At 34.8% G+C, this 25958-nt stretch overlaps 1 protein-coding gene across 3 annotated transcripts in view; it reads right to left on the bottom strand.

The window, feature by feature from the left end:
- TTC17 (tetratricopeptide repeat domain 17) overlaps positions 1 to 25958 on the bottom strand; it is a 131373-nt gene that overhangs the window by 81699 nt on the left and 23716 nt on the right. For all 3 annotated transcript variants that reach the window (XM_008575809.1, XM_008575808.1, XM_008575810.1), the window contains exons 3-15: positions 20463 to 20632; positions 19583 to 19694; positions 19229 to 19360; positions 15388 to 15497; positions 14536 to 14680; positions 13978 to 14117; positions 12286 to 12446; positions 11520 to 11632; positions 9411 to 9557; positions 7688 to 7803; positions 7366 to 7531; positions 5738 to 5815; positions 5398 to 5622 (exon numbers count right to left, since the gene is read on the bottom strand). In XM_008575809.1, the coding sequence (XP_008574031.1) occupies positions 5398 to 5622; positions 5738 to 5815; positions 7366 to 7531; positions 7688 to 7803; positions 9411 to 9557; positions 11520 to 11632; positions 12286 to 12446; positions 13978 to 14117; positions 14536 to 14680; positions 15388 to 15497; positions 19229 to 19360; positions 19583 to 19694; positions 20463 to 20632 (1815 nt within the window). The remainder of the gene's footprint in view (positions 1 to 5397; positions 5623 to 5737; positions 5816 to 7365; positions 7532 to 7687; positions 7804 to 9410; positions 9558 to 11519; positions 11633 to 12285; positions 12447 to 13977; positions 14118 to 14535; positions 14681 to 15387; positions 15498 to 19228; positions 19361 to 19582; positions 19695 to 20462; positions 20633 to 25958) is intronic.

Below are 25958 nucleotides of genomic sequence, written 5' to 3'. Positions count from 1 at the left end.
TTTTTTTTCCCTTTTTTTTTTGGTTAACATTTGTAAGACTTTAAGGAGGTAAAGGAGAAAGCTATAAAGAATCTTGGTGGGGCAAAGTACTCCAAGCAGAGAGAACAGAAAGTGCAAAGGCCCTGAGGTGAGGGCTGGCTGGTTAGTTCAGTTGTTAGAGCATGGTGTTGATAACATCAAGATCAAGGATTCCCATACTGGCCGGGTGGTCAGGCCTCCCCTCTCCCACAAAGGCCCTGAGGCCAAGAATGCCTAGTATATTCAAGGAACTGAAAGGAGGCAAGTGAGACTGCAGAGAAGGTCGGAAAAGTAACAAGGTCATGTAGGACCTTCTACACCCTTATAAATTCTTATGTTTTACTGTGAATTATATGGAGAGCCACTGCAGGGATCTGAACAGACATATGACAACGTCTGACTTTTTAGAAGGATCTCACTGCTTGCTGTATGAGAACAGACTATATAGCGAGACAAAGGCAGAAGAAGAGAAACCAATTAGAAGACCACTGAAATAATCCAGACAAAAATAATGGTAGTTTGGATCAGAGAGCAATGGAGATGACGATAAATAGTGAAATACTGTTTATATTTTGAAAACAGAAACAGCAAGGTTAACTAGTACATTGAATTTCCCCTGAGAGAAGAAGAAAGGTATGAAGCATAACTCCAAGTTTCTGTCCTAAGCTACTGGAAATATAGCTTTATTGTTTCCTGAAATGAGGAAGACTGAGAACAAAAAAAATTGGAACAGTGTTAAGGAGCTTAGTTTTGGCCTTTAGTTTTAGAGTGTCCTTTAGACATCCAAGTGGAGATGTAAAGTAAGCTTTTGGATAAAAAAATAGTCTGAAGTTTAGAACAAAGGTGAAAGGTAATTCAAAAGGGAAAGGATAGTCTTCTCAAGCTATGGTGCTGGAACAAGTGGATATATTTGTGGATATGCACTTTGATCCCTACCTCACATCACAAAGAAAATTTAACATGAAATGGATTATAGATCTAAATTTTGTAAAACCTAAAACTATAAAATATCTAGAGGGCAACATAGGAAAACATCTTTGTATATTTGAAAACAAACAATTTAAAGATCAAGACAAAAAATGAAAACAAAATAGAATTAACTTCTTTCAAACTTCTTGTGAGGACACTTTAACAGTAGAAATAAAAATCAAAAAGACTGACAAGTTTAAGGGTAATTTTTAAGAGCTAAGATAAAAAGGCAAAGAAAATATTTTTAACATATGACAGGTACAGTTCAAAACTTTACACAAAGAGTACACAAATAATTCACACAAAATTTTAAAAAACTAAATTCTAACAAAATGTATATATAAATTTTATTTAAAAATACAATGAAAAGATTAAAAATAATTAGTTACAACAAAGAAGTGACAGTTTTAAATAAGAAAACTTATTTTATAATTGTTAACTCAGAGACATGTAACATGACTAAAGAGTGTGAGCTGTGTGGCCAATGTCCCTGAGTTCAAATCCAAGCTCTGTGACATTCAGTAAATCCCTTAACTTCTCTGCACTCTTAGAGTCTCCTCATCTACCAATGGGGAAATACTATCTCACAGAATTGATGTGAGGTCTAAATGAGTTATTACATGTAAAATGCTTAGTACAGTGCCTGACTGTAGCAAACAATCAAGAAAAGTTAGCAGTTATTTCAACTGTCAAATTCTGGTGAGGATACAGGTGAAAATGAGTATCTTCAGACCTTGATCATGGCAATATAAATTGACCCAAACCTTGCTGTAGCGCTAAGGCTAACGTCGGCATCCTGCCAACTATGCCAATTGTAAAGCTCTTTTAATCCTGTTCGTGACGCCAACTGTAAAGCTACTCAACCACGCCAGTTGTCGGACTCTTTTACCTGCCAGTAATCCTGCCAACTGGGCCAATTATTGAGCTAGGGCTGGGTCTGGAGCTCACAGACCCCTCAAGCTCATTCACAGACTGGGTCACAAACGCTTCACATGCCAGGCTGGGTCCACAGACCCCTTACACGCAGGTCTATGAGCTAGGTAACTGGCAAACAGTTCCCTGGAAGCCGCAGATTGGAAAGGCATGGCTGCTTGTGCGGTGGCTGCTGCCCAAGGCAATAAAATTCTAGCCAAGGTGGCAGTGCGGTGCAGGTGCATAACTCTGCCCACACACAACCTATTCACAGCAAAATGCTCGGCAAGATTCTGAACATCTGAGGGGCCTTGACCATTTTCCTCTATTTCCCCAACACTTGTGGTGTACTGTTTGGCACTTTGTGCCAGTGCCATCAAAATATTCATTCTCTTATTGACTTAGTAATTCCTCTGCTAGCAATCCCGCCTAAGAACATTTTCTGGAGTACAGAAAAGGCCTTATGCAGAAAAACAGCAGTGATAATAGCTAAACCCTGTCAGCAACCTAAATATCCAACAATAGAAGAGCAAGTTGTAGCATGTCAATTAACTGAAACTTCATATAACTATTTAAATTGATGGCTTTAAATCTATGTAATAATAAATTTTTTTTATGTAATGAGCTTGAAAGGTCACCTGTATGGTAGAGTTGCAACACTTTACTTTTTATTCTTGTTGCAGTGCGACAGTATTTAACAACTAAAATTTTAGTACAATTTTAAAATATAGAAAGGCAACTAATCTCTAAGGGAGCTCTCTTTTCTTCAGAATAATACTGCCTAACTGCCTTGGCTGGCAGCAGTAGAAACTGAACCATGAGAAGTATCAAGGAAATATAGCTGTACTGAGCCTTCCATTTGGATGCTCACTTCATCGCATCCCATAAGTATATACATGTTTGTTTCCACTGTATCAGCACCTGGTATATAGTAAGCATTAGATAAATATTTGATGTACTTTCTTTGGCAGTTTGACTTGTTATATAGTATAGAGACTATAAACTTTTGCTTAAAATACAGTTGTGAATTTGTATATTTCAAAGGAAACTTTTAATAGGCAATATTTTCTCCTCATATTAAAAAATTAGTTTTGCCAACATGGACAATCCTTGAAATCATTAAGTTAAATGAAAGAAGCCAGTTCCAAAAGACCAAATATATCCTTCCATTTATAAGAAATCGCAGACTAGACCAATCTATAGAAACAAAATAGACTAGTGGTTGCCAGAGGCTGAGGAGGAGGTGGTAAAAGGGAGTGACTGCTAATGGGTAAGGGGTTTCTTTTGGGGGTGATGAAAATATTCTAAAATTACATAGTGGTGATGGTCACACCCCACTGACAATACTAGAGGCCACTGCATTGTACACTTCAAAAGACTGAATTTTATGGTATGTGAGTTATATCTCAATAAAGCTGTTATACAAAAAAAATTAGTTTTGGTACTAGAAGAAAACACAGGGGAAATGCTTCATGACATTGGTCTGGGCAAGGATTACTTTGAATAAGACCTCAAAAGCACAAGCAACAAAAGCAAAAATAGACAAATGAGATTACATCAAACTAACAAGCTTCTGCACAGCAAAGGAAACAATCAATGGAGTAAAGAGAAAACATACAGAGAGAGAAGATATTTGCAAATCATGCAACTGACAAGGGGTTAATATCCAGAATATATAAGGAACCCAAACAACTCAACAGCAAAATCCCCCCAAATAATCCAATTTAAAAAGTGGGCAAAAGATTTGAATCAACTTTTCTCAAAAGAAAACATGTATGAAGCCAACAGGTGTATGAAAAAAATGCTCAACATCACTAATCATCAGAAAAATGCAAATCAAAACCACAGTGAGGTATCATCTCACACCAGTTAGAATGGCTATTATCAAAAAGACAAAAAAATAACAAATGTTGGGAACGATGTGTAGAAAGGGAAACCCTTATACATTGTTGGCTGGAATGTAAATTAGTATAGCCACTATGGAAAACAGTATGGAGGTTTCTCAAAAAATTAAGAATAGAACTCCCATATGAACCAGCAATTCCACTACTAGGTATATATCCAAAGGAAATGAAATCTGTATGTTGAAGAGATAGCTGCACATGAATGCTTATCTGCAGCACTATTCACAATAGCCAGGATACAGAATCAATGTAAGTGACCATCAACAGATGAGGGGATAAAGAAAATGTGGTGTATTTAACACAGTGGAATACTATTCAGCCACAAAAGAAGAACAAAATCCTGTCATTTGCAGCAACATGGATGGAACTGGAGGTCATTATGTTAAGTGAAGTAAGTCATGCACGGAGAGACAAATACTGCATGATATCACTCATGTGTGGAACCTGAAAAAGTTGATCTCATAGAAGTAGAGAGTATAATAGAGGTTACCAGAGGTGGGAAGAGTAGAGGGGAGGGGAGGTTGGGGAGAAGTTGTTCAACGGGTATAAAGCTACAGTTAGATAGAAAGAATAAGATCTAGTGTTCTATTACACAGTAGGGTGACTAAAGTTAAGAATAATATATAGAATATTTCAAAATAGCAAGAAGGGAGAATTTTGAGTGTTCTCACCCCAAAGAAATGATACTTGAGGTGATGAATACGCCAATTACCCTAATTAGATTATTACACATTGTACACATGTATTGAAACACCACACTGTACCTCATAAACATGTGCAATCATTATGTGTCAATTAAAAATAAATTCACAAATTTAATAATAAAATTATTTATTTTTTAAAGTTTTGGGATACATACCTCAAATAAACCTAAACCATTCACACACACCTCTTCTAAATGTTTCTTTGCATATAAAACATATAAACACTTAGACATTAGGTAAAAAATCAGTTTAATTATATATTTATTATAACTGTACTTCATCAAACCTAATATGACAGCAATTGTAACATGCACCCTGATTCCAGAGATGTTAAAATATTTTTTAAAATGATATATTAAAAACCATAAACTACAGTAAATAACTATAAAGCAGTGATGTAACTCCATGGACTGCATGTGGGAGGTTCAGGGCATGAATATCAATCTACCTGTTTACTCTTATCAAAACAACCTTTAAACTGTACCCTGGTTTGGATGGTATAATTATATTTATAAATTAAAGTTATAACACAGTATAATATTAAGCCGTGTCCATGCTATGTGAGTAAGATAAAATAAGAACCAAATGTTTCAGACTGACATAAAAAAGTGGCAGTATACCTATAGAGCTATGTCATTCTTATATAAGTGTAAGTTTTCTAAAAAACAATGAACTGTATAATTATAAATTACACTCATTTAAAATAAAAAAATGAACACATCAAAACAAAACAAAATCTTTTTTATATCCTCTCTTGAAATGTACAAATTCTACTCTGAAAAACAAAACATGACATTTTTTTATGCCGTCCCTAGGAAAACACAAATTGTACTCTGAATTTGAGTTACCCTACATTGTATACGGAGCTATAAAAAAACATAAAACCTCACCTCAGAGCTATTGATGGCCAAAGCTTGAAGTAGTAGTTTAGTGGCATCAAGATGAAGGCCATAGTGAATCAAAAGATTGGCCAAGTTGACAAGAGGAATGTCCTGGTATTGAAGTGGAGCTAAATTCAAAGCCCTCTGAAGACAGGCAATAGCAAAAGTGCTATTTCCTACTGCTCTCCAGTACAGTCCAGCTTCATTGAGTATGAGCCAGACAGGAGCATTTGGCTGAAAAACCCAAAATACTTCAGTTAGTACAGGAATACAATATTTGTTCTGAATCAAGTACATTTTAACTTTTACTAAGTATTTAAGTTTCAGATGTCCAAAGGAAATGACTCACCTTATTAATAGCATGAAATAAGAAAGACCCAATTTCTTCTTCTGGGATTGTATAGTTATTAATACGGGAAAGCAAAATCTGAAAACATCAAAATGAAGACTGACTCAATTGAAAATAACAGAAAAGACATTTGAAAAAAATTTCTATAGATGGCAGTCTTTCCTTGAGCGCCTCAGGAACAGCTAATTTGAACAGATATTTATAATCATATATACAACATAAGGTTGTCAACATACCAATAGGTGTGAATCTGCTCACATGTATGTACTAGTTTCTTTTAACTAAAAACAGTCAAAGACATTATATTCACGCCCCCCCCCACACACACACACATTAAGGTAATCTACTATACTCTGTTTAAGTCAACCTAAGTGTGTAGAACCCAATGAGAAATTACTCAGAAGACAAAAGTACGCAATACCTGATGCAATAAAAATCTGCTACCTTCCCTAGCTGGAAAACACCAGATCCCCAATTAATCTACTTTATGTTCTTGCAGCACTTATATAACTGTCAGCAACTCAAAGGCAAGAATAATGGTCTCTTTACCTTTTATTACTAGCACCCAAAACAGTGTTTCACACATGTTTTTTGCCTCATAAATGTTTGCTGAGTGAAAGTAGTAACCACTTACAGTTTTGAAATTAAGTTTTAAGAAAAAGGTGATTGTGACGGTCTGTTTTCTCTGTAAAAAGGTAATTTTTTAATTTGTATCTATAGAATGGTATCTAATATAAAGTTGACCTCGAACAATATGGCTTTCAATTGCATGGGTTCACTTATAAGCAAATAAAAAAAAAAAAAAAACTTAACGGTATCAATAAATACACTATAGTACTATAAAGATATTCTCTTCCCTATGAGCTTTCTCTAGCTTACTTTATTTTAAGAATACAGCATATAATACATATAACATACAAAATACATGTTAATTAACTCTTATGTTATTGGCAAGGCTTCTGGTTAATAGTAGGCTATTAAGTTTTTAGAGTCAAAAGTTATCCCTGGATTTTCTACTACGCAGAGGTTGGGGAAATCAAATCCCTAACCCCTGCATTGTTCAAGGATTAAATGTACTAATCTACATTCAGTAATAAAACATTCCTAGTTACACATAACTAATTGAAATTAAAGAAAACAGCAGAACAGCACTTATTCATAATGTTTGCAAAGTAGTCACCAAATTAACACAAATCCCTAAGGACTGCATATAAGGCCAAAGCAGGGTTGATAAGGCCAGGAAAAGAAAAACCTTCAAGCTTCCAATTTATACAAAATTCTGGAGGATTGGAGGATGCAAAGCTAAACGGAAGTGGTCAGAATGGCCTCCATTAGGCCGACTTCATTAGGTAAACAGAAAGTTCTGTGTTATTTATCTTTGTAGCCCCCTGAGTTAGAGGAATAGTACTTAGGTGGTCTATGTAAATAGCAGCCCTGAGGAACATTTTCCTGGCACTCCTTCAATAGCATGACTTCTCAATCATTTTAACAATTCTTTAAACTCTATCCTTCAGTTTTATAAACTTAAAGCTCAACAACTGCCTTCTATCAAATTTTTGTTCCATCTAAGAGGCTTCTGAAGTCACCCAGAATGGACGGCAATAAATACCAGCCTAAATGAGCCTTACTTTTCGTGCATGGTCATCTGGCATTTTGGCTTTCAGATCCATGCGGACCTCTAATTCTTTGACTAAGTAGGACAGTGTGTGGCTTTTTCTGAAGTCAGTTATGGAACAGTCAGGGGTTTGGGCCTCTTCTTCTGAAGAATAATCATCACTGTTGAGCTCGTGGATCCTGGCACAAGAAAAAGGAACAAGATTCATATTTTCAAAGTTTGGGTGACTTCAAGATAAAGACTTAACCTTTCAAGTCCAAGGCTGGTGCTTTCAAAGAACTGCCAGATGACAATCATGCAGAATCAGGTGCTTTGCCAAATCCATCAGCACTTGCCTGAGTCCTTTGTTTTCTGGAGGCAGAAAATAAGTTGGCAAGTCCCCACCAGCAGGGACGCCAGGGTAGCTTTCTGCACAATCTGCTCTTCTGGGCCACAGAATATGCTGTTTTTCCTAATAAAGAAACAAGGTTTCTCATAAATTTCTCTGAATTCAATATTTCAACATGCTAAATGAACTTTTAAAAGAATATAAATGTACGAGGATTCTTAAACAAAAATGTAGTATTTTAAGACAAATGTAGACATTGTGGTAGATTCCATAATATTCCTTCTACTGCAGACTATTAGTCTAAATCAGTGATTCCACCTACTTTCTCACAGACTGATTTGGGGTCCGGCAGGCCTAAGGCAGATGCGCCAATGAGACACAGGAGAGGCTTGCTTGGGGTTTTGGGGAAAGAAAAGCAAGTCTTAGTCTCTAATTCTACATATGAACAAAAGAGCATGTTATTCCAGTTGTTGCTGGCTGTCACCTTATGATCATGAGGAAAACAAACTTTCAGATAAAACCAATACTGTGAATGGCAGAATGAAGAGAAGAAATGGGTCACTGAATCAACCAAACTTGAAGTTTATCCGATATCTGGACCCACCATAATTAACAGGCAAATTTTCTTTTTGTTTAAGTCAATTTGAGGTGGACTTGTGACTTGTACTTGAAAGCATATATAATCTTATAAAACTGGCATAGGAAACTATCTTTCCCTGAACTAAGACCTTTTCTTTGCCGATGGCAAAGTTTAACAATTTTTTTTTTTAAAAAGATGACCGGTAAGGGGATCTTAACCCTTAACTTGGTGTTGTCAGCACCACACCCCCTGAAGTGAGCTAACCGGCCATCCCTATATAGGGATCTAAACCCGTGGCCTTGGTGTTATCAGCACCACACTCTCCCAAGTGAGCCACCGGCTGGCCCTTAACAATCATTTTTAATTTGTAAAATGTTCATTTTTCTAAACAATGAACACATACCAGAGGCTTACTAAACTACTATGATAAAGTTATTAAACTCTGGGGGGAATTTATATTACATATAATAATACAGTGGGTGTATTAACTGTTAGAATAAACACTCAATTAAATTCCAAAAAGTTGATGGTGAATAAAATATATATGGTCTCTGTCTTCACACCTTGGTATCCCCATCAGCTAACATACAATTACTTCTTACCTAGTCTAGAAATGGATATTTATTAACATGTTTATTGGCTGTTATCTTCCACTAGAACATAAGCTCCAGGAGAGTAAGAAGCTTAGTTTCTAGATCCTAGTACCAGCCTGGTACACAGTTGGGAGCTCAAGAAAAGAATGCTGATTAAATAAGTATATAGAAGAATGCTTTGAAGAGTTTGTGGAAAAATAGAATTAAAAAATATGAATCTTTCCAAAACTTTTAGAAGATTCCTATTACAAGCATACACTTAGGCCAAGTAAAGAAACTTGTTAAGGTTGGTAATTATACTCAGAAAGCAAAGCTTTGAATTGAAATCAGGGTGTCTATCTGCTCCACTTGATTGGGGAGAACTCAAGGCAGAGTCTGTGTCTTACTCATCCACTACCTAGCAGGATGCTTTTGATTTAACAGACGTTTAACACATATTTGCTGAACTAAGGTGAACAGTGTGACAGGGGTCATATTAATTAGTGAGGGTGATGGCCATTGCTTTAAGAGATCTTGTCTATTTGAGAAAACTGGTTCATCATCATCTATTAACTTACCCTATATGCATCAGAGTCCCTGCCCCAGATCCAGAGAATGGAATGGGCTACAGGAGAAGACTTGACTGAATCACTGATATCACTCTGATTTGCCTGAACATCAAAGTTCACAGACATCATACTGGAGGTTGATGAATCCTCACCAAACTAGAAAATAAAAAAAGAACTTCAATCAAATTGGAAGTGGGAGAGGAGTTATGACTAAGATTTAACCCAATCCTGAAAGACTAGTGAATACTCAAAATTAGTAGGACATGAGAAAGTAGGTCAGTAATAAAGCAATCAGATCTTTTAATTTTAAGAACCACACCCCAACAGTATTCTCTCATGGATAATGCATAGTTATCAACTTTCAATCAACTTTGCCATTAAAGTATAAGAAAAATGGCATGGATTGTCTTCCTGTCCTTTACTTCCTTTTTATGATTTAGTTTCTTTTAGGTTTAATGACCGACTAATTTAGAGATTACAGGATCACTACTCTATAAAATCAGTGTGCTCTGTGTAGAAACAAGGGAACTTAAGAAAGTGTTCTTAAAGTTTAAAATAGCTACCATTTAAAGATTTTAGTCTATTATGTAATCAGTTCTAAATAAAAGTTTTAGAAGTAAAAGGGAAAACTAGGAAATAAAAGAATGCAAACATACATAGCTTTCTTCCAAATCAGGGTAGAAGAATGATATACTCACAAGATACCATAGTTCTTGTGTATTTCTGACACCTTGCTAGATAAGGAGAATGGGATGGGTGATGGGATAGGGTAGGAAAGACATGAGAAAAAGGAATGAATATAATGGATTTGTAGCTCTAAGCCTTTATGAACAGAAATAGATTCTTTCACTATATAGTGGTGATATAATTTTATGAATATAGAACATTGGAGGCTAAAATGGTGCAGGCAGTCCTCCAAATGGTCTGTCTTAAGACCATGAAGATGTCCAGAAGTTACACTGGGTTTCAATCCTACTTCATATCTAAACATTCCCTTCTTTTCCCTTAAAATGTTTTAATTTAAGACAGGGAGCTACAATCCCAGAGGATGTGAATCTGGTCTTCCTTTTTTCCTTCTTTTGAAAACAAACATGAGCTATTGCTAGGACCAGTTTACAAAAATCATAGGAAGCTTTTGGTCCATATTACCATTTCCCTCTCCTAACTGGCCTCTTAATTTTTGCTTCTTAGTCCTTCCCAGTGTAGTTTGGGTTTTTCCAGATTAAAGGGTTCTAATTTTTTGTGGTTTGTCCTCTCCTAATCTCTTAATTATTTTAACAGCTCGTCTCTGGAAATTTCTATGTGTATGACTAGGGACATGATGGGTCTTCTCTAGTTTAGGACAAATGCTGTTTTATTTCCAAATATCCTTTTTTATAGTACCTAGAATTCTGGTTGTGCTTACTGCCTATATCACTTATTCACAACAGTTACATACTACTTGGTGTATCATTATATTTATGTATTATTCTTCCCACTAGTTAAGCTAGAATGGTGTGTGTGTGTGTGTGCGCGCGCGTGCGCGCACATATACACGATGGTACTTTAAACAGTTCGTGGAAAAACAGAATTACAAGATAATATCAATCTTTCCACGAACTTTTTGAAGTGCCATCATACGTGTGTGCATTTGTGTGTGTGTGTACTGAGACAGAAAGTATATAGAGAAAGCACACACCTAGCAATGGTGCTTAACAAACATTTTCTGTTGATAATGATCAATTTGTTGGTGTTTTTGGTTTAGGCAACCTAACTGGACTGATGACTTCAGGAAAGAGATAGCATGACTGCTCTCTCTCAAATTTGAAATAGGTCCATAATAGGTTAAGAGGGGAGATGAAAGCTTTGAGTTAAACAGTAACAAAAGCTTAATTCTAGCTCCCATGGTAAAGGAGAAAAGAATCAGATATACTTTGGGAAACAGAATGTCATCCATGGAGTAAGTGAGTATTCCCAACAAAATTTTACTTCATACACATAACAGATACACAAAATCTTAAGGATCTAAATGACAGTCACAAATTTTAGGGGTCAAATATACAAGAAATCTAGGTTGAAAAAACTTGATATTATTCTCATATGTGCAAGAGTTTAGCTAGAAAAGACCAAGAAAATGACCTGAACATAGTCCACGTTTTCGAAGATATCTCCACGATGGTAGCGAACAGGCTGGTCCCACTGGCAATGTAAACTATGCTGCTGGTTGACCAGACGGCATATCTGATGATTTCCTGGAATGAGAAAGGAAGTTACATGAACGACAAGGAAGGAAGGAGAAAGTTACATTTCTGCCTGAGACTGTACTGTACAATCTTGCTTCTAAAAGAGTGGTTTTTTTTTAAGGGAGCAAGAAGAAAAGAGTATTAGCCTTATTGCCAGTGTCAGCCATAGTTTGGATGTGTTGTTTCTAGGAGATGTCTGGCTTGTGTTCACTTGCTGTAAGGCCTTGTTACCCACAGTGCAGTTTTTAGATCAGCAGTAAAAGGCATCAACTGGGAGCTTGTTAGGAAGGCAGAATTTCAGGCTCCACCTCAGAGCTACTGAATCAGAATCCTCATTTTAACAAGATCTCCAGGAGACTGATATGCATATTAAAGTAGAAAAACTGATGTAGGGCACAGACGGCAAACAACTGTTAAGACTCTGAGAATCTAAAAGACCTGGTTTTTATTTCAAAATGTAAATTAAAAGAAAAAGCAAGGGGGACAAACCAGTTTCCTAGGCTTCCTAGTACACCCACTGTGATGAATCTTGATTTTAAGCTCTAGGAAAGTCATAAAGACAACTTTATACTGCTTTAAGGCTACATGAAAGTTATAAAAGTAAAGCATGCTAGAAGTGGATTTCCTAACATGTCTTCAAGTTACTTGAAGTCACTACTTACCTAATTGTGCCTCTTTTGCCATCTGAGTCTCATGGATGATATTTCTTAAGATTTGCTCCTCCTGAATCAGCTTGTGTTTTTCTAGGATCTCCTGCTGTCTCAGGTAGTGATCATGCTGCTTTTGATACTCTTTTAACTCATTCAGTGTTCGCTGGAGGGATCTTAGGATTTTTTAACACCAAGAAAAGTTAGAGCTTTAATATTGTGAATTTTTAAAACCTACTCAAGTGCACAAATTTTTTGGTTCTCAGCAATAATTGTTAGTTTTATTTCCTTTTATTTAACACACAACTCTGTACCTCAAGTTCCAGAATAAGAGGACTAGGTAAATACTATTCTTTTATTAAAACTTGGAGGCAAAAAGATGAATGCAAAATTCTTCCCTTAAATTTAACTATCTTGACATGGACTGGTGTGTTGGGCTTTTCAGGTGCCATAAAAAATACATCACAACATATTATAAATTTTTACATATTTAACAACTCTACTTCCCTCCACAAAATTTGCATTTGTTCCACCAACATTCAAAGCCTTCCTAGTATCCTTCCCTTCTCTTCACTTTTTCCTTTGATTCTGCCTAAAGACAGGTTAAGAGAAGGCCACAGTACCTTGCTCTTATACTCTAGCTCCTTGATTTACAGACTTTGGGAAAAAAACGCAAAACCTTTGCTTAGAAAAGAATATTCTCTACCACTTGATTTCAATGAATAAGCTGCCTGATACACTTAGTCACAAAAACCTTATTACCTATTACACTGCAACAAATGGAGATTTTAGGAGCTACATAGATTGTTTAAGAGAGAGCCAGTTTGAACTGTAAGAGCATAATATTGGAAGAAGTTCATCCAGGGCAAGTTCTGATTAGGTATAAAAGAAGCCAGTTATAAACAAGTAAGCTGTTACTCTTTCCTTTTCACTGCATTATGCTTTAAACAGATTGAAAAATAAGCAAATACAGAAGTTTAATGAGGTCTAAATCTCCATTTAATTCTCTAATCACCAAGAAGACTCAAAATATTAAGGCTAATTCTATGAAATATGAATAATTCACTTCTGAGTTATGTAAAATTTCTTAACTGGCCCTATTATTGGTGGAATCAAACTTACAGTTTATTAAGTTTGATTTGTAAGTTTGATTTGTAATTGCAAGGACCAATTACAATGAAATTCCACTACTGTACAACCTAACACACAAATCATATTAAAATGTGGGCAAAATAATGTCTCTCAATGTCACTTAACAAAACAGCAGTCCAACTCTAGGAGCCAAAGGGGAGAGAGATCAAATATTTCATGTACAAGTGATTTTACTGATACGGTATATGATATGGAAGTAAAAACATAATCAACAAAATAACTAAGTATCCTGCAGCAACTCTCCACCCCCTGTTCGCCCCCACTGACTACATACACGTAATCAATGGCCAAAATTGTAAAGATCTAAATGATAGCTTTTACTGACTACATTCTCTAGTTCCTGAAATCCGTTCTATCAAAGAGATTCCTCTATACAACAACTGCTTTGTGCTAGACCACCTGGATTCGGAGAAAAGGAACAGGACTCAGTAGTAATGAAAAGTTTATTCTTTCTTAATTCTAATGACCAAATTAACACTGATAATCACCCAATACAGATCTAATCTAAGGTTCTATGGTACCAGTGCTTCAGTGAAATTTTTTTCTCCCCATTACCTATGTTGAGCCTCCAACTTCTGCTCGAGTTTTTGCTGACACAGGACAGCATGCTTCCTCTTTATAGCTTGCTCAAAACCAGGTTTGGCCTGCAAAGCATGGTCGTAACAGAGCACTGAGTGGTTATACTCGCCAAGCATCTGAAAAGACAAAAACACACACACACATATGGGGAAAAAACATTAGACATAGCCTGGCTGTATCTATATAAACCCCCTAAAGGACTTATGAGATCACACTTACTTCTCACTCTATGGTGAATATTATTTAAATCAGTGGCCAAATCCCCACAATATGAAGGCATACTACAAAATGGTTTATTTGGAAAGTACCGCTATCCTTAAGAGGTATACCTGGCAGAAGTTTAATATTCCAATTTAATTATTTTTCTTTTTTGTCAAGAGGCTAGAATAATTATGATACATTACTGTGTTGAGGCCCCCTCCCCACCCCACTCCCAATTTCTCCATTTCCATTGTTCAGACCAAATGAGAAAGGGAAAAATAAAGAAAGAAAATAGCAACTGGCTTTGCTCATGAAACAAAAAGTTGTATTTACTGCATATATATTCCCCAAGGTGTAATAGCTGGTGAAGAAGTCACTGTCATCCAGCGCTGCGTGGACAACAACAGCAGCATCAGCAGAGAAGTGTGCTCTGTGTAGAACATTTGCCAAATTGACCAGGGCAATGTCTTTATTGTGCCTAAAAGAGGAGAGATATAACTAGACGTCAGAAAAGAAGCATGTGTTCCACAATTATGTACAACTACTTGACAAGGAAAAGGGACATTCAAAGTTACTGTGCTTAGGAGAATAACTTTGAGTGTATCTATAGGTGAAAAATATAATTTAAGATAATCATAATGTTTCAATTTTAAATTACTGATGGTGCTTACTTAATCTGATAGCTATAAATTTTGCCACAAAAATAAGGTCTTAAAGACATTTTCTGATTTTAAAATTTATGTAGAGCTTGTATTTGCTTTAAGAAAAATTAAATTTAACTTATGGTAATTTCTCTAGTGAAGGTTCCTGCATTCAGCTCTCAAGTGAATCACAGGGTGTCTACATTACATATTTTTTCCTTAATGAAAACAAAAAATATACTACACAATTATCACTTTTAACTTTTTGACATCTGTAATTTTTTTGTGATGGGACTAATTTCTTTGAATAAGGATGGAGGAGAACGTTAAGTACAATGTAATGCTACTTCTTACTCTTTTCCAATGTACCGATTCTTTTTCTTTTTTCTGGCAGCTGGCTGGTACAGGAATCAAACCCTGAATGCCAGTATTAGCAGCACCATTCTGTAACCAACTGAGCTAACCAGGCAGCCCTACGTATTGTTTCCTTAACAGTCTTGAGTTATTTGGAAAATCAGGAGGTCTAGAAGAAGAGGACTCTTACCTGGAAGAGAAGTGAAGTGCACGCATGGCACATTCCACAACTTGATATGGCTCATTCTTTATTCTCCAGTAAAATGAAGCCATGTTATATAGCACCCATGAGGAAGAGTTCTAAAGATTAAAAAAATAAAATGACAATCAAACAGAACTCAACACACTTTTTTTAACTTAGAATGTTCAAAATAAGCACTTTAATACTTGGCTCTTCTGAAATTCAAGATGAAGAAGAGCAAGACTAGTTATAGTAATGATAAAGCAGAGGACACAGCACAACGAACTACACCTGTCTATAGAGCCTCCTAATCATCAGTTGAGCGACTGCATTGAGGAGTGATCTTCACATAGTGATTATCCAACTCCAAGTTGTTATTCCAAGTGGGAAATAAAGCTGAAAAACCTAAGTGGCAAAAACTTATCAGGACTTTAGAAGTTAAGATCTAACCTACTTAGAAATGCCAATTTTTCTAATATGAAATTTCTGAAATGAACATTTAATAATTTTTAAATTATTTAAAAAATTTAAAAGTATTTTTCTATTTATGTAATATCTGAGTGAAGATACTAACAAGTAAACAATAGGCTCATACTTTTATGAAAGATGAATTTTTATCTATCATCTTCTCATGTGTGTTTAGAATCTAATTCAAATCCTCAAGCTGTTTAAAAACTAATCTTTAGTATATAGCAATTAAGTGTATTATTTAGTCAAGTTAAATACAAGTTCAGATAGGCTTGCTCCTTTTTTGTTGCTGGGATTTTTTGTCCTCTAACATACATATACTGAATTTCAACCATATAAAGTCAAAACACTAAACTGGACCATCTCTAAAACCCAATGTAAGTAAGTTTAAACCCAAGTAAAGAAAATTTCAAATTTCTGCTAGAGAAAAAAAATCATAAAATTTAAGAAAAAACTAGGGAAAATATGTGCAATATTTAAGACAACCAAAGTTTAATAATATCATTAATATATGCCATCCCTTGGTATTCCCAGGGGATTGGTTCCAGGACATCCCCCCCTCTTGCCTGGTGGATACCAGTAATCCAGGGATGCTCAAGTTCCTTATATAAAATGGCATAGTAAACTCAGTCCTCTGAATCTGTGGGTTCTGTATCCACAGACACAGAGATATTTTTTTCCATAAAAAAATCTAAACATAAAGACAAAAAGCAAGAAAAAATGGACCAAAACATGAACACAGACAATTAAAAAAAAAAATACAGATTGGCAAAGATTAAAAAGAATACCAATACTCAATTATTAAGTTGGCTACACCGTATATTACCTGTATTTTCTATAGTTGATAACTGTAGAAAACCATTAAATTACTATAGCACTTCTGGGCAACAATCTGACAACATGTATTTAAAAAGCTTTAAAAATGTGATTACCCTTTGACGCCCTCACAATTCCACTATTAAAAATGTATCCTACAGTAATAAGTTTTAATTATAAAGATGTATAAAAATAAAAATCCAAAGAATATATCACAAATCTGTTTTAAAATTATAATTTTTACTTTCTCTTTTATAGATTTTTATAAAATCTGAATCACAAGAACCAATTATTTTATTTTAAAAATAATTATTTAAATATAGTTAGTATAAATATAGTTAAAAATAGTTATTTTTAAGACTAAAATAGTAAGTAAAATTCTGCATTATTCATCCTTAAGTATTCTATCTTCAAAAAAGGTGCATGATGTTTGTGTCCTCCCAAAATTCATATGCTGCCACTCTATAGTGCCTGTGAGAAGTGGATAAAGGCTAAATGAGGTCATAAGGGTGGGGCCCAAATTTGATAGGGCTGGTGCCCTCATAAGAAAAGGAAGAGACAAGAGTGAGCTCCCTTTCTCTTCATACATGCATACAGAAGAGGCCATGTGAGGATGGCCATCTGTAAACCAGGAAGACAGCTTTCACCAGGAACCAAATTGCCTTGATCTTGAACTTCCCAGTCTTCAGAACTGTGAGAAATAAATTTCTGTTGTTTAAGCCACCCAGTCTGTGGTATGGATAGATACATATTTGGTCTTTGTCTCCAATTCCTGACACGCAGCTCCTACAACCAATGGAATCAGGAAGTTATGAGTGTCTTTTGTATGCTAATGAGATGGCTGGTGGCTTCAGGCCCCCAGATGGCTTCAGGACAGGTGCTGGTCTCAGAAAAACCAAGCCATGATTAGAGGGTTGAAACTTCCAGCCCTGCCATGTCCCCCACCCCAACCTCCAGGGAAGGGAGAGGGGGTGGATCAATGGCCAAAGACTTAATCAATCATACCTACATAGTAAAACCTCCATAAAAACCCCTAACTGATGAAGTCTGGAGAGCTTCCAGGTTGGTGAACACATTGAGGTGCCGGGAGGGTGGTGCACCTGGAGAGGATGGAAAGCCCTGTGCACCCCTCCCCCATACCTTGTATCTCTTCCATTTGGCTATTCCTGAATTGCATCCTTTATAATAAAACTATAATAGTAAGTAAAGTGCTTTCCTGAGTTCTGTAAGCTGTTCTAACAAATCATCAAACCTGAGGAGGGGGGTGTGGGAACCCTCTGACTTTATAGCTGGTTGGTGGCCCTGACCTGTAACTGGCATCTAAAGTGGGGGCAATCTTGTGGGACTGAGTCCTTAAGCTGCGGAGACTGCGCTCACTCCAGATACTGTCAGAACTGAATTGAATTGCAGGACACTCAGCTGGTGTCTGGAGAGTTGGAGAATTGGTTGGTGTGAGGATAAAAATCTATGCATTTGGTGTCATAAGTGTCAGTAGAAACAGTCCAGAGTGGTATTTTGTTATGGGAGCAGACTAATGCACCACCCGAGCTCCTTCAGGCCTCAGAGCCTTTGCCTTGACCAAGAATGCTCTTCCTTGATCTTTGAATTTTGGTTCCTTCTTGTTATTGAGATATCAGCTTAAATTTCACCTTTCCAGAGAGGATAACCCCACTGCTCAATCTAAAGCAGCCACCCAGTTACCCTCTGTTTTAATTTTCTTTAGAACACTTACCACTATTGTCTACTCTCAACTAACCATCCTCTGAAGGATATTGTAAAATCCTGGGCCAGTTTTCCCTTATTACTCATGAAGGTCTGGGAATGCAAATGTTTTATATTACCTTCAGAAAAACAAGATGAAGATGGTAACTTAGCTACAAAAATAATCATATAATGCATATGAAAGCCAAACTATTTTCTTATTTTTATCTGAAAACTCCTCCCTCAATATACAGAGCTACATATTTGAATAAACTGTATATAAATGCTACAATTATACATTTTATTTAATACCACTATAATTAATACTGCTTAGAAACTAACCTGCATTTTATGATACTTGGGCATAGACAAGAGCAAAAACCGTTTTCTAAATTCCCACATGTTATGATACATTTAAATTCTTGGTTCCTGTTATATAATTCCTTGTTTCATTTTTTTTTAAGTAGACGTTCCCTTAAAAGAAAATTACAGATTTTATTGCTGGTAGTGATTTTTTTTTCTGGTTCACAGAACAATGATAATCTATGTATTGTGTATCGATATATCAGATACCAGAACATTAAATTTTCTTCGTATATATAATCAGGCCTATAAGCCCTGTTGCTTATATTATAGTTATTTTTTTTCATAAATTAGTTCAAATAAAACTTTTCAGCATCTCTTCCTGGTAAAGAAGACTAGTCTATCCATGTTTCTCCCTAGTGTCAAACTACAGTTTATATCAAGGTTATCATTATTTTAAATCATCCTCTAGACAAAAATCAGCTAGGCAGGTATTTTCTGAGAGAAAAATATTTTCTGTTTACACATAGCCTCCTGGCTCTTTAAGTCACTGATGACTTACCTTCTGTAGGCCTTCGTGAATGAGGTGACCTATATCATCTATACTTCTTCCTAAGCGTTTAGATAAATAAGTGAAGACTGGATCTTCTTTAGGTAATAGGGGAGCAGAAAGATTAACTCTCTCTTGTACACCCTGAAAAGAAGAAAATTGAAAAAACATAGTAAAAGGATATTACAGAATATAAAAGATCACAAGTAATCCAGTATCTTGTAAAATTTATTTTGAAGAAATTTAAGAAATAGGAGACGTTTGTAAAATTATAGTTGTTTGGAAGGAGAGAAGAAAAATAGTTTTTATAAGTAAGAGACCAAATAAAAGGAAAAATGCAGAATAATCTTAAAGTTCTCTACTTACTCGCAAGTGCTGAAAAGCATGTATACTATATGGAAGTTCTAGAATTTTAGTACAATCAGGTTGCTCAGGGTCTGGAGGGACAGGAGATTCTGTGTCTATATAATCTTCAGGGCTAAAATCAAGAAGCAAAAAGCAATGTATAAATGAAAGGTGAGGTAAACAATATTTTGAGAAATACCAAAGTTTTCCCATATTTGGGCTGGCCAGTTAGCTCAGTTGGTTAGAGCACAGCCTTATAACACCAATGTCATGGGATCGGATCCCCTTACCAGCCAGCCACCAAAAAAAGAACCAAATACTTTTCCCATATTCCCATAACATCCCAACTTTACAACCAATATTAGTCAACATTCATACCTTTTTATAGCTGCCACGTAGAGTCAAATGTTTTAGGAGTTCAAATTAAGGGGGTCACAGAATGTTAAGATTGTGGACTTTTTAAAACTAATATAACAGTGCTGAATTTTTTCTAGAAATGTTAAACCAATTTACACTTCCACTGGCAGCCCTCTACATTTTTACTAGTTACTGATTTTTTAGTATTTTCTATTTGATAAATGAAAACTATCTTAATGTTTTAATTTGTACTTTGGTCACTTTTGAGAAATATTTTTTCTACATGTTTATTGACCATTTGTATTTTTTTAATACAAATTGTTCAATTTTCTATTGTGATGATAAATATTTTTAATTGATTTGTGAGAATTCAACACACAGTATGTATTTTGAATTCTATGCGTAGTATGTATTTTAAATTTTCACATTTCAATGAACTTACCTGAACATAAAGCTTATTCTTATTACAGAAATAATTTCCTACTGATTTGAGAAAGGTCTGTTTGGGAAAACAATTTTATTTTTGGAAAGAGAATCTCTTTACCTGATGTCTTTGCTCTCCAAAGTTATATATGTGCCATCGTACAGATCCAGGTCCCCTAAAGGCACCTTGGCTTTGATGCAGTCTGGATCTTCTTTATTATGTCTCTGTTCCAGCCCTGTGTCTCTGTCCTCATTCTCTTCTATATGAATTTTTTGAGCAACTAATTGCTTCTGTCGAGAAGAAAATGAAAACAGGATGGATTCTTCTAATATTTCTGTCTAGATACCACTGAAGAGAAGGGAGAATTTAATGAGTGCTGAGGAATCAGGATTCCTCTATGAAGAAATGCAAGGATTCTGAAAATGCCCTTAGTTAGCTTAGTTAAAAAACATAAGCTTCTCTAAGAAGGTGTCCACATAAAGAAAGAAACAGAACATGATATAACACTAGCACAAGTGCTTCACAATATGATTTCTTACTACCTATAAGGTGCCATCTACCAACTTAACTTCCCTCTTACAGAATGGCTCTGCAATTAAAACTTCCCTTAATTATCCAAACCTGTCAGGTTGTTTTGGTCCTTCAAGACATACGGCACGTAGCTACTGCTACCTGGGTGTTCCAGGTGAATTCTTAACAACATAAAACATTATTTTTCAAAATATACATAGAATAACATAAATGTTCATACTTCTACCAACCATATCTATCATACACTAACATTTTACCATACTCACCTCAGATTTTTTATAAAAGGACCAAAAAAAGGAGTTGATGTTCCTCTTTACTGCCTTCTAAATCCCTTTTCCTTCTCAGTTACCACTATCCTGAATTTGTTTTCTGTATCATTTCCATGTATATTTTTATAAAATATGAAATATTACCCTTAGTCTCTTAAAATATTACTTTCGTTATACATACATGTATCCAAAATTCAATATATAGCATTGCTTTGCAAGTTTCAAAGTTTTATACAAATGGTATCATACTGTAATTATCACCCTACAACTTTTAAAAAACTTAATATGAGATTTATTTACATTGGTTAGTATAGCTGTAAATTTTTCATTTTAATGGATATATAAAATGTATTTATCTGTTTTCCTGTAATTTTTTTTGCTATTAAAAATGCTACAACTGGGGGCTGGCTGTAGCTCAGCTGGTTAGAGAGCAGCCTTATAACCCCAAGATCCTGGGTTCAGATCCCCACACTGGCCAGGCACCAAAAAAAAACCAAAAAAAAACCCAAAAAAACCCGCTACAATTATGCTCGCTTTGGCAGCACATATACTAAAATTGGAGTGATACTGGGAAGATTAGCACGGTCCCTTTGCAAGGGTGACATGAAAATTTGTAAAGCGTTCCATTAAAAAAACCAAAAAAAAAATGCTACAGTATTCTTATAAATTGTCCACATGTGTAAAAAGTTCTAGCAGGGGTAAAAATACAGGGTCATATAGGATGCACATTTTCAGTTTTATTATACACTGTCAATCTGTTCTTCAGTGATTAAAACGATTAGAATTCTATTAGTAGATCATGATAATACCCATATCCCCATAATCTTACCAACATTTGATTTTGTCATACTTGTTAATTTATGCCAATCTGATGGATATGTAATGTAATCTTGTTATAATTACTGTGATAGACTGCATAACTATTCACTAATATCTTGCCCCTCCTTACAAAATTATACATCACTATTCTGCTGGACTTAGGCCTGGGAAATATGACTTGCTTTGGCCAATGCATCATGAGAAGTCCCACATGACTCTTCTGTTGGGAAGCTTTTTTAGAATCAGTGTATGCTTCACCATGTTCTCTTTTCCCTCACCTACTGAGAACAGCAATATTACAGAAGTGGCTGCTTTGTCAGCCTGGATCCTGGCTTATGGATCCAGAGTGACATGGTACAGAGCCCTGACATAGCCCAAAATAATCATTTGGCATGACTTACTGTTTTAAGCCATTAAGATTTTGGGGTTGTTACAAAAGGGTAAAGATCCTATGATCTGCTTCCAATTATTTGTTTCCTCCTAAACCTTTTCCTGTAGGTCTACTAATCTGCCCTACTGACTTCAGGCTTGGTCCTGTGACTTGCTCTAGTCAATGGCATGTGAGTAGAGATGATGTATGCCACTTCTGAGTAGAAACTAAGCAAGCTTATATTGTTTGGTTGTTCTTCTCTGAGCCTCTACCTTTCTTCCTGAGAACAACACTGAGATTTTGGGCCTATTTGTTGCCAATGCAAAAGCTGACTGATACACTGTAACAAAATGCAGACTATCTCAACTAATGCAAACATTAATGAGATTGAACATATTTTCACCTGCTTATGAGATATTTTGTGAACTGACTGTTCAAGTCTGCCCTTTTTTTCCTCCGTAGGTTTTTTTATAAAATTGATTTGTAGAAATTGATGAAAGGAGTAATTCTATAAACTCATACTCCATCAGTTATATGCATTGCCAATATCTTCTTTCACCTTGTAGCTTATCTTTTAATTTTGCTGAAGAGATCTTGCTTTTAATTTTAAGATGGTCAACCCTATCAACTGTTTTCTTAATTGTTTGTGTTTTCTGTGTTATTTAAAAAATCCTTCCCAACTCTGAGGTCATATATAGTTATGACTATATAGTCATATATAGTCAATCTATTTTCTTATTTGTTTTTTTTAGTGAAAAGTTTCGCTTTTCATATCTAGATTTTTAAACTGCATAGAAAATTATTTTTGTGTACTGAAAGGTAAAAATTTATTTTTTTCCACATGGACCATCAATTTCCTAATATGATTTTTAAAGAATTTATCCTTGCCCCATTTATTTTGGCACTTCATGTTTTTTTAAAACACTATATTATACCTAAGATTTCAAATTTATTGTCACAAAGTTTTTATAGTATTAATAATGTCTTTAGTTTTTAAAAATCTTTATATTATCTGCTTTTTCATCACTAACTTTTTTTTTTTGGCCTTTTCTCTTTTTTTCTGATGTCTTGCTAGAGTTTTATTTATCTTGTTTTTTAAATTAACAGAATTGTTTTGTATTGTTTTGTTTTATATATTTATTTTCTGTTACTGTTATTTCCTTTTTTATATTTATTAGATTTATTTTAGTCATTAGGTTTATTTTATTATGTTTTCTATTGGGTTGAATACTTAACTCATATCTTTCTAGTCTTTCATTTTAATAAATACATTTCAGTCTTTCACTTAATAAATACATTTATCTATAAATTTATCTCTTGGTATATCTAAGCTTCATTCTACAAGTTCTGAAATGAGGTATTCTCACGACAGATCAGTCTTTAAAATTTTGTGATTTCCTCTTTAAACCACAGGTGATTTAGAAATGCATTCAAAATTTTCAAAAATTTGTTTTTTTTCTCTTTTTTTCCCCAAGGGCATGTGTATTTTTATTTTTTTAACTTTAATTGCACTATGATCACAGCACATGTTCTGCATAAAAACAAAACTTTCTAATTTATTTCCTTTGTATCTTGGTAGTGGTCAGTTATGATAAATATTCCACACTGAAAACACTATACACTATTTGTTCCATGTAGCGCATACTCTCTCCCTCTGTCTTTCTCTCTGTCAGATCAATTGTATTTCCTCCTATACCTTATAAAATTTTTGTTCAATTTATCAGTTTCTGATAAAGACCTGTTAAAATCTCTTACTCTGATTATGGATTTTTCATGTAATTCTGTCAGTTTTTGTTGTCTTTATAAATACATATCTATACCCATGAGGCCATGTTGTTAGGTACATACAAGTATGTGATATTATATCCTTTTGGTGGATTGTTAATAAATACTCTCTCTCTATCTCTAATTAATGATCTTAAGTTCTTATTTTGTCAGAGATAGGCCCACTATTCTAAAATCCAAAATTCTGAAAACCTAAAGCTTTTTCTTAAATTTGCACTAAAATTTATGGGATGGAAAAACCTGATGAAAAACATTTATAACCATTATTTTGTTAATGTGAACATTCATACATTTAAATGAAGAAATATTAATGCATCTGATTACAGAGCTTGGGACCAGATTGTTGGAAGTGGAATGTAATATCTGTGCCTATTACATTTCTAAAATTAAAAAACAAACATAAGACTGTATTCCTAAATACATATAGGCCCAATGATTTCAGATGAGAGATTGTGAACTTGTATAAATACTGCCATATCGTCTTTCTTTCGCTTAGTATTTGCATAGTTATTACTTTTTCCATCCATTTGTCACCACACTGGTTTTGTGTTAGGTGTTATCTCTTATTTGTACCATATAGCTGGACTAAGAAATCCAACCTGATACTTTGAGTTTTAATTAGCTAGTTTAATTTGTTTATATTTATTGTGATTGCTGGTCTACTTGAATATATTTCAACCATATTATTTCAGGTTTTATCATTCTTTTTCTTTGCTGCTTTTTTCTCTTTTCCTGCCCGCCATGTGTTGATAACACTTTCTATATTCTCTCCCCTCCTACTCTATCCTCTCTTTATTCATTGGTTTGGAAACCATAGATGGCATTTCTATTTTTTTAGTGCTTGCCTTTACTTTTTAAATTTTTCCTCAGTAAATATTTCAGTATATTTTTTAAAGAAAAAAACTAAAGAAAATAAATAAAACCACCACACCATTATCACATGTAAAAAATAATAATTCCTTAATATCAAATATCCAGCCCATGTTCACATTTCCAATTGTTTCTTCCCTCTTTTTAAAATATAGTTTGTTTCAATCAGAATCCAATGAGGTCAACACACATTGTAATTGGTTCCTTTGTTTCTTAAGTCTCTTTTAATCTATTAGTTATCCCTTTATTTCCACCCTACCCTTTGTAATTTATTTGTTAAAGAAATTGGGTTGTTTGTTCCATAGTTTGCCACTCCATAAGAATTTACTGACTGTATCTCCAAGTTTCACTTAACATTTTCCTCTGTATTTGTGAATATTGACAGTAGGATCCAGGATAATTAACAAATAACTTCTTTGGCAGTCTGGTGAGGACTACTGAACTCTTCTCAGAATAATCTTTTAAATACATAAAATAAAAGACATAGAATAAGAAAGGAAACCAACTATACTGTGGTTTGATTAGATTCATTTTTTTGGGCAAGACTACTTAAAAGTAGTTTTTATTTGCCAATAGATTTGCCAACAGTATTTTAATTTATTCAGTTACTTTTATCTTTTCCTGAACATGACAAGAGTCTAACATGCTTTAAATCACTGAACGTGCCCCAACCAAAACACATACTGCTAATTTTATCTAGTTTTACCTTTTAGAACACAATAAATAAATAAATTTAGCAACATTTTCAACAATATTTTTAACTCATAGTTATATATCCTATGTACTTCCACTAGGTTTACTTTTCTTCTTGCAGAAGAATATCTTTAATATATATATATTTTTGACCGGTAAGGGGATCGCAACCCTCGGCACGGTGTGGTCTGCACCATGCTCAGCCAGTGAGCACACCGGCCATCCCTATATAGGATCCAAACCCGTGGCCTCGGCGCTACCAGCGCCGCACTGTCCCGA

This window comes from Galeopterus variegatus, unplaced genomic scaffold, assembly GCF_000696425.1.
Source record: "Galeopterus variegatus unplaced genomic scaffold, G_variegatus-3.0.2 Scaffold1241, whole genome shotgun sequence".
NCBI classification, from domain to species: Eukaryota; Metazoa; Chordata; class Mammalia; order Dermoptera; family Cynocephalidae; genus Galeopterus; species Galeopterus variegatus.
The sequence above is the reverse complement of the archived record's forward strand: the minus strand, read 5'-3'. Positions and strand labels throughout refer to the sequence as shown.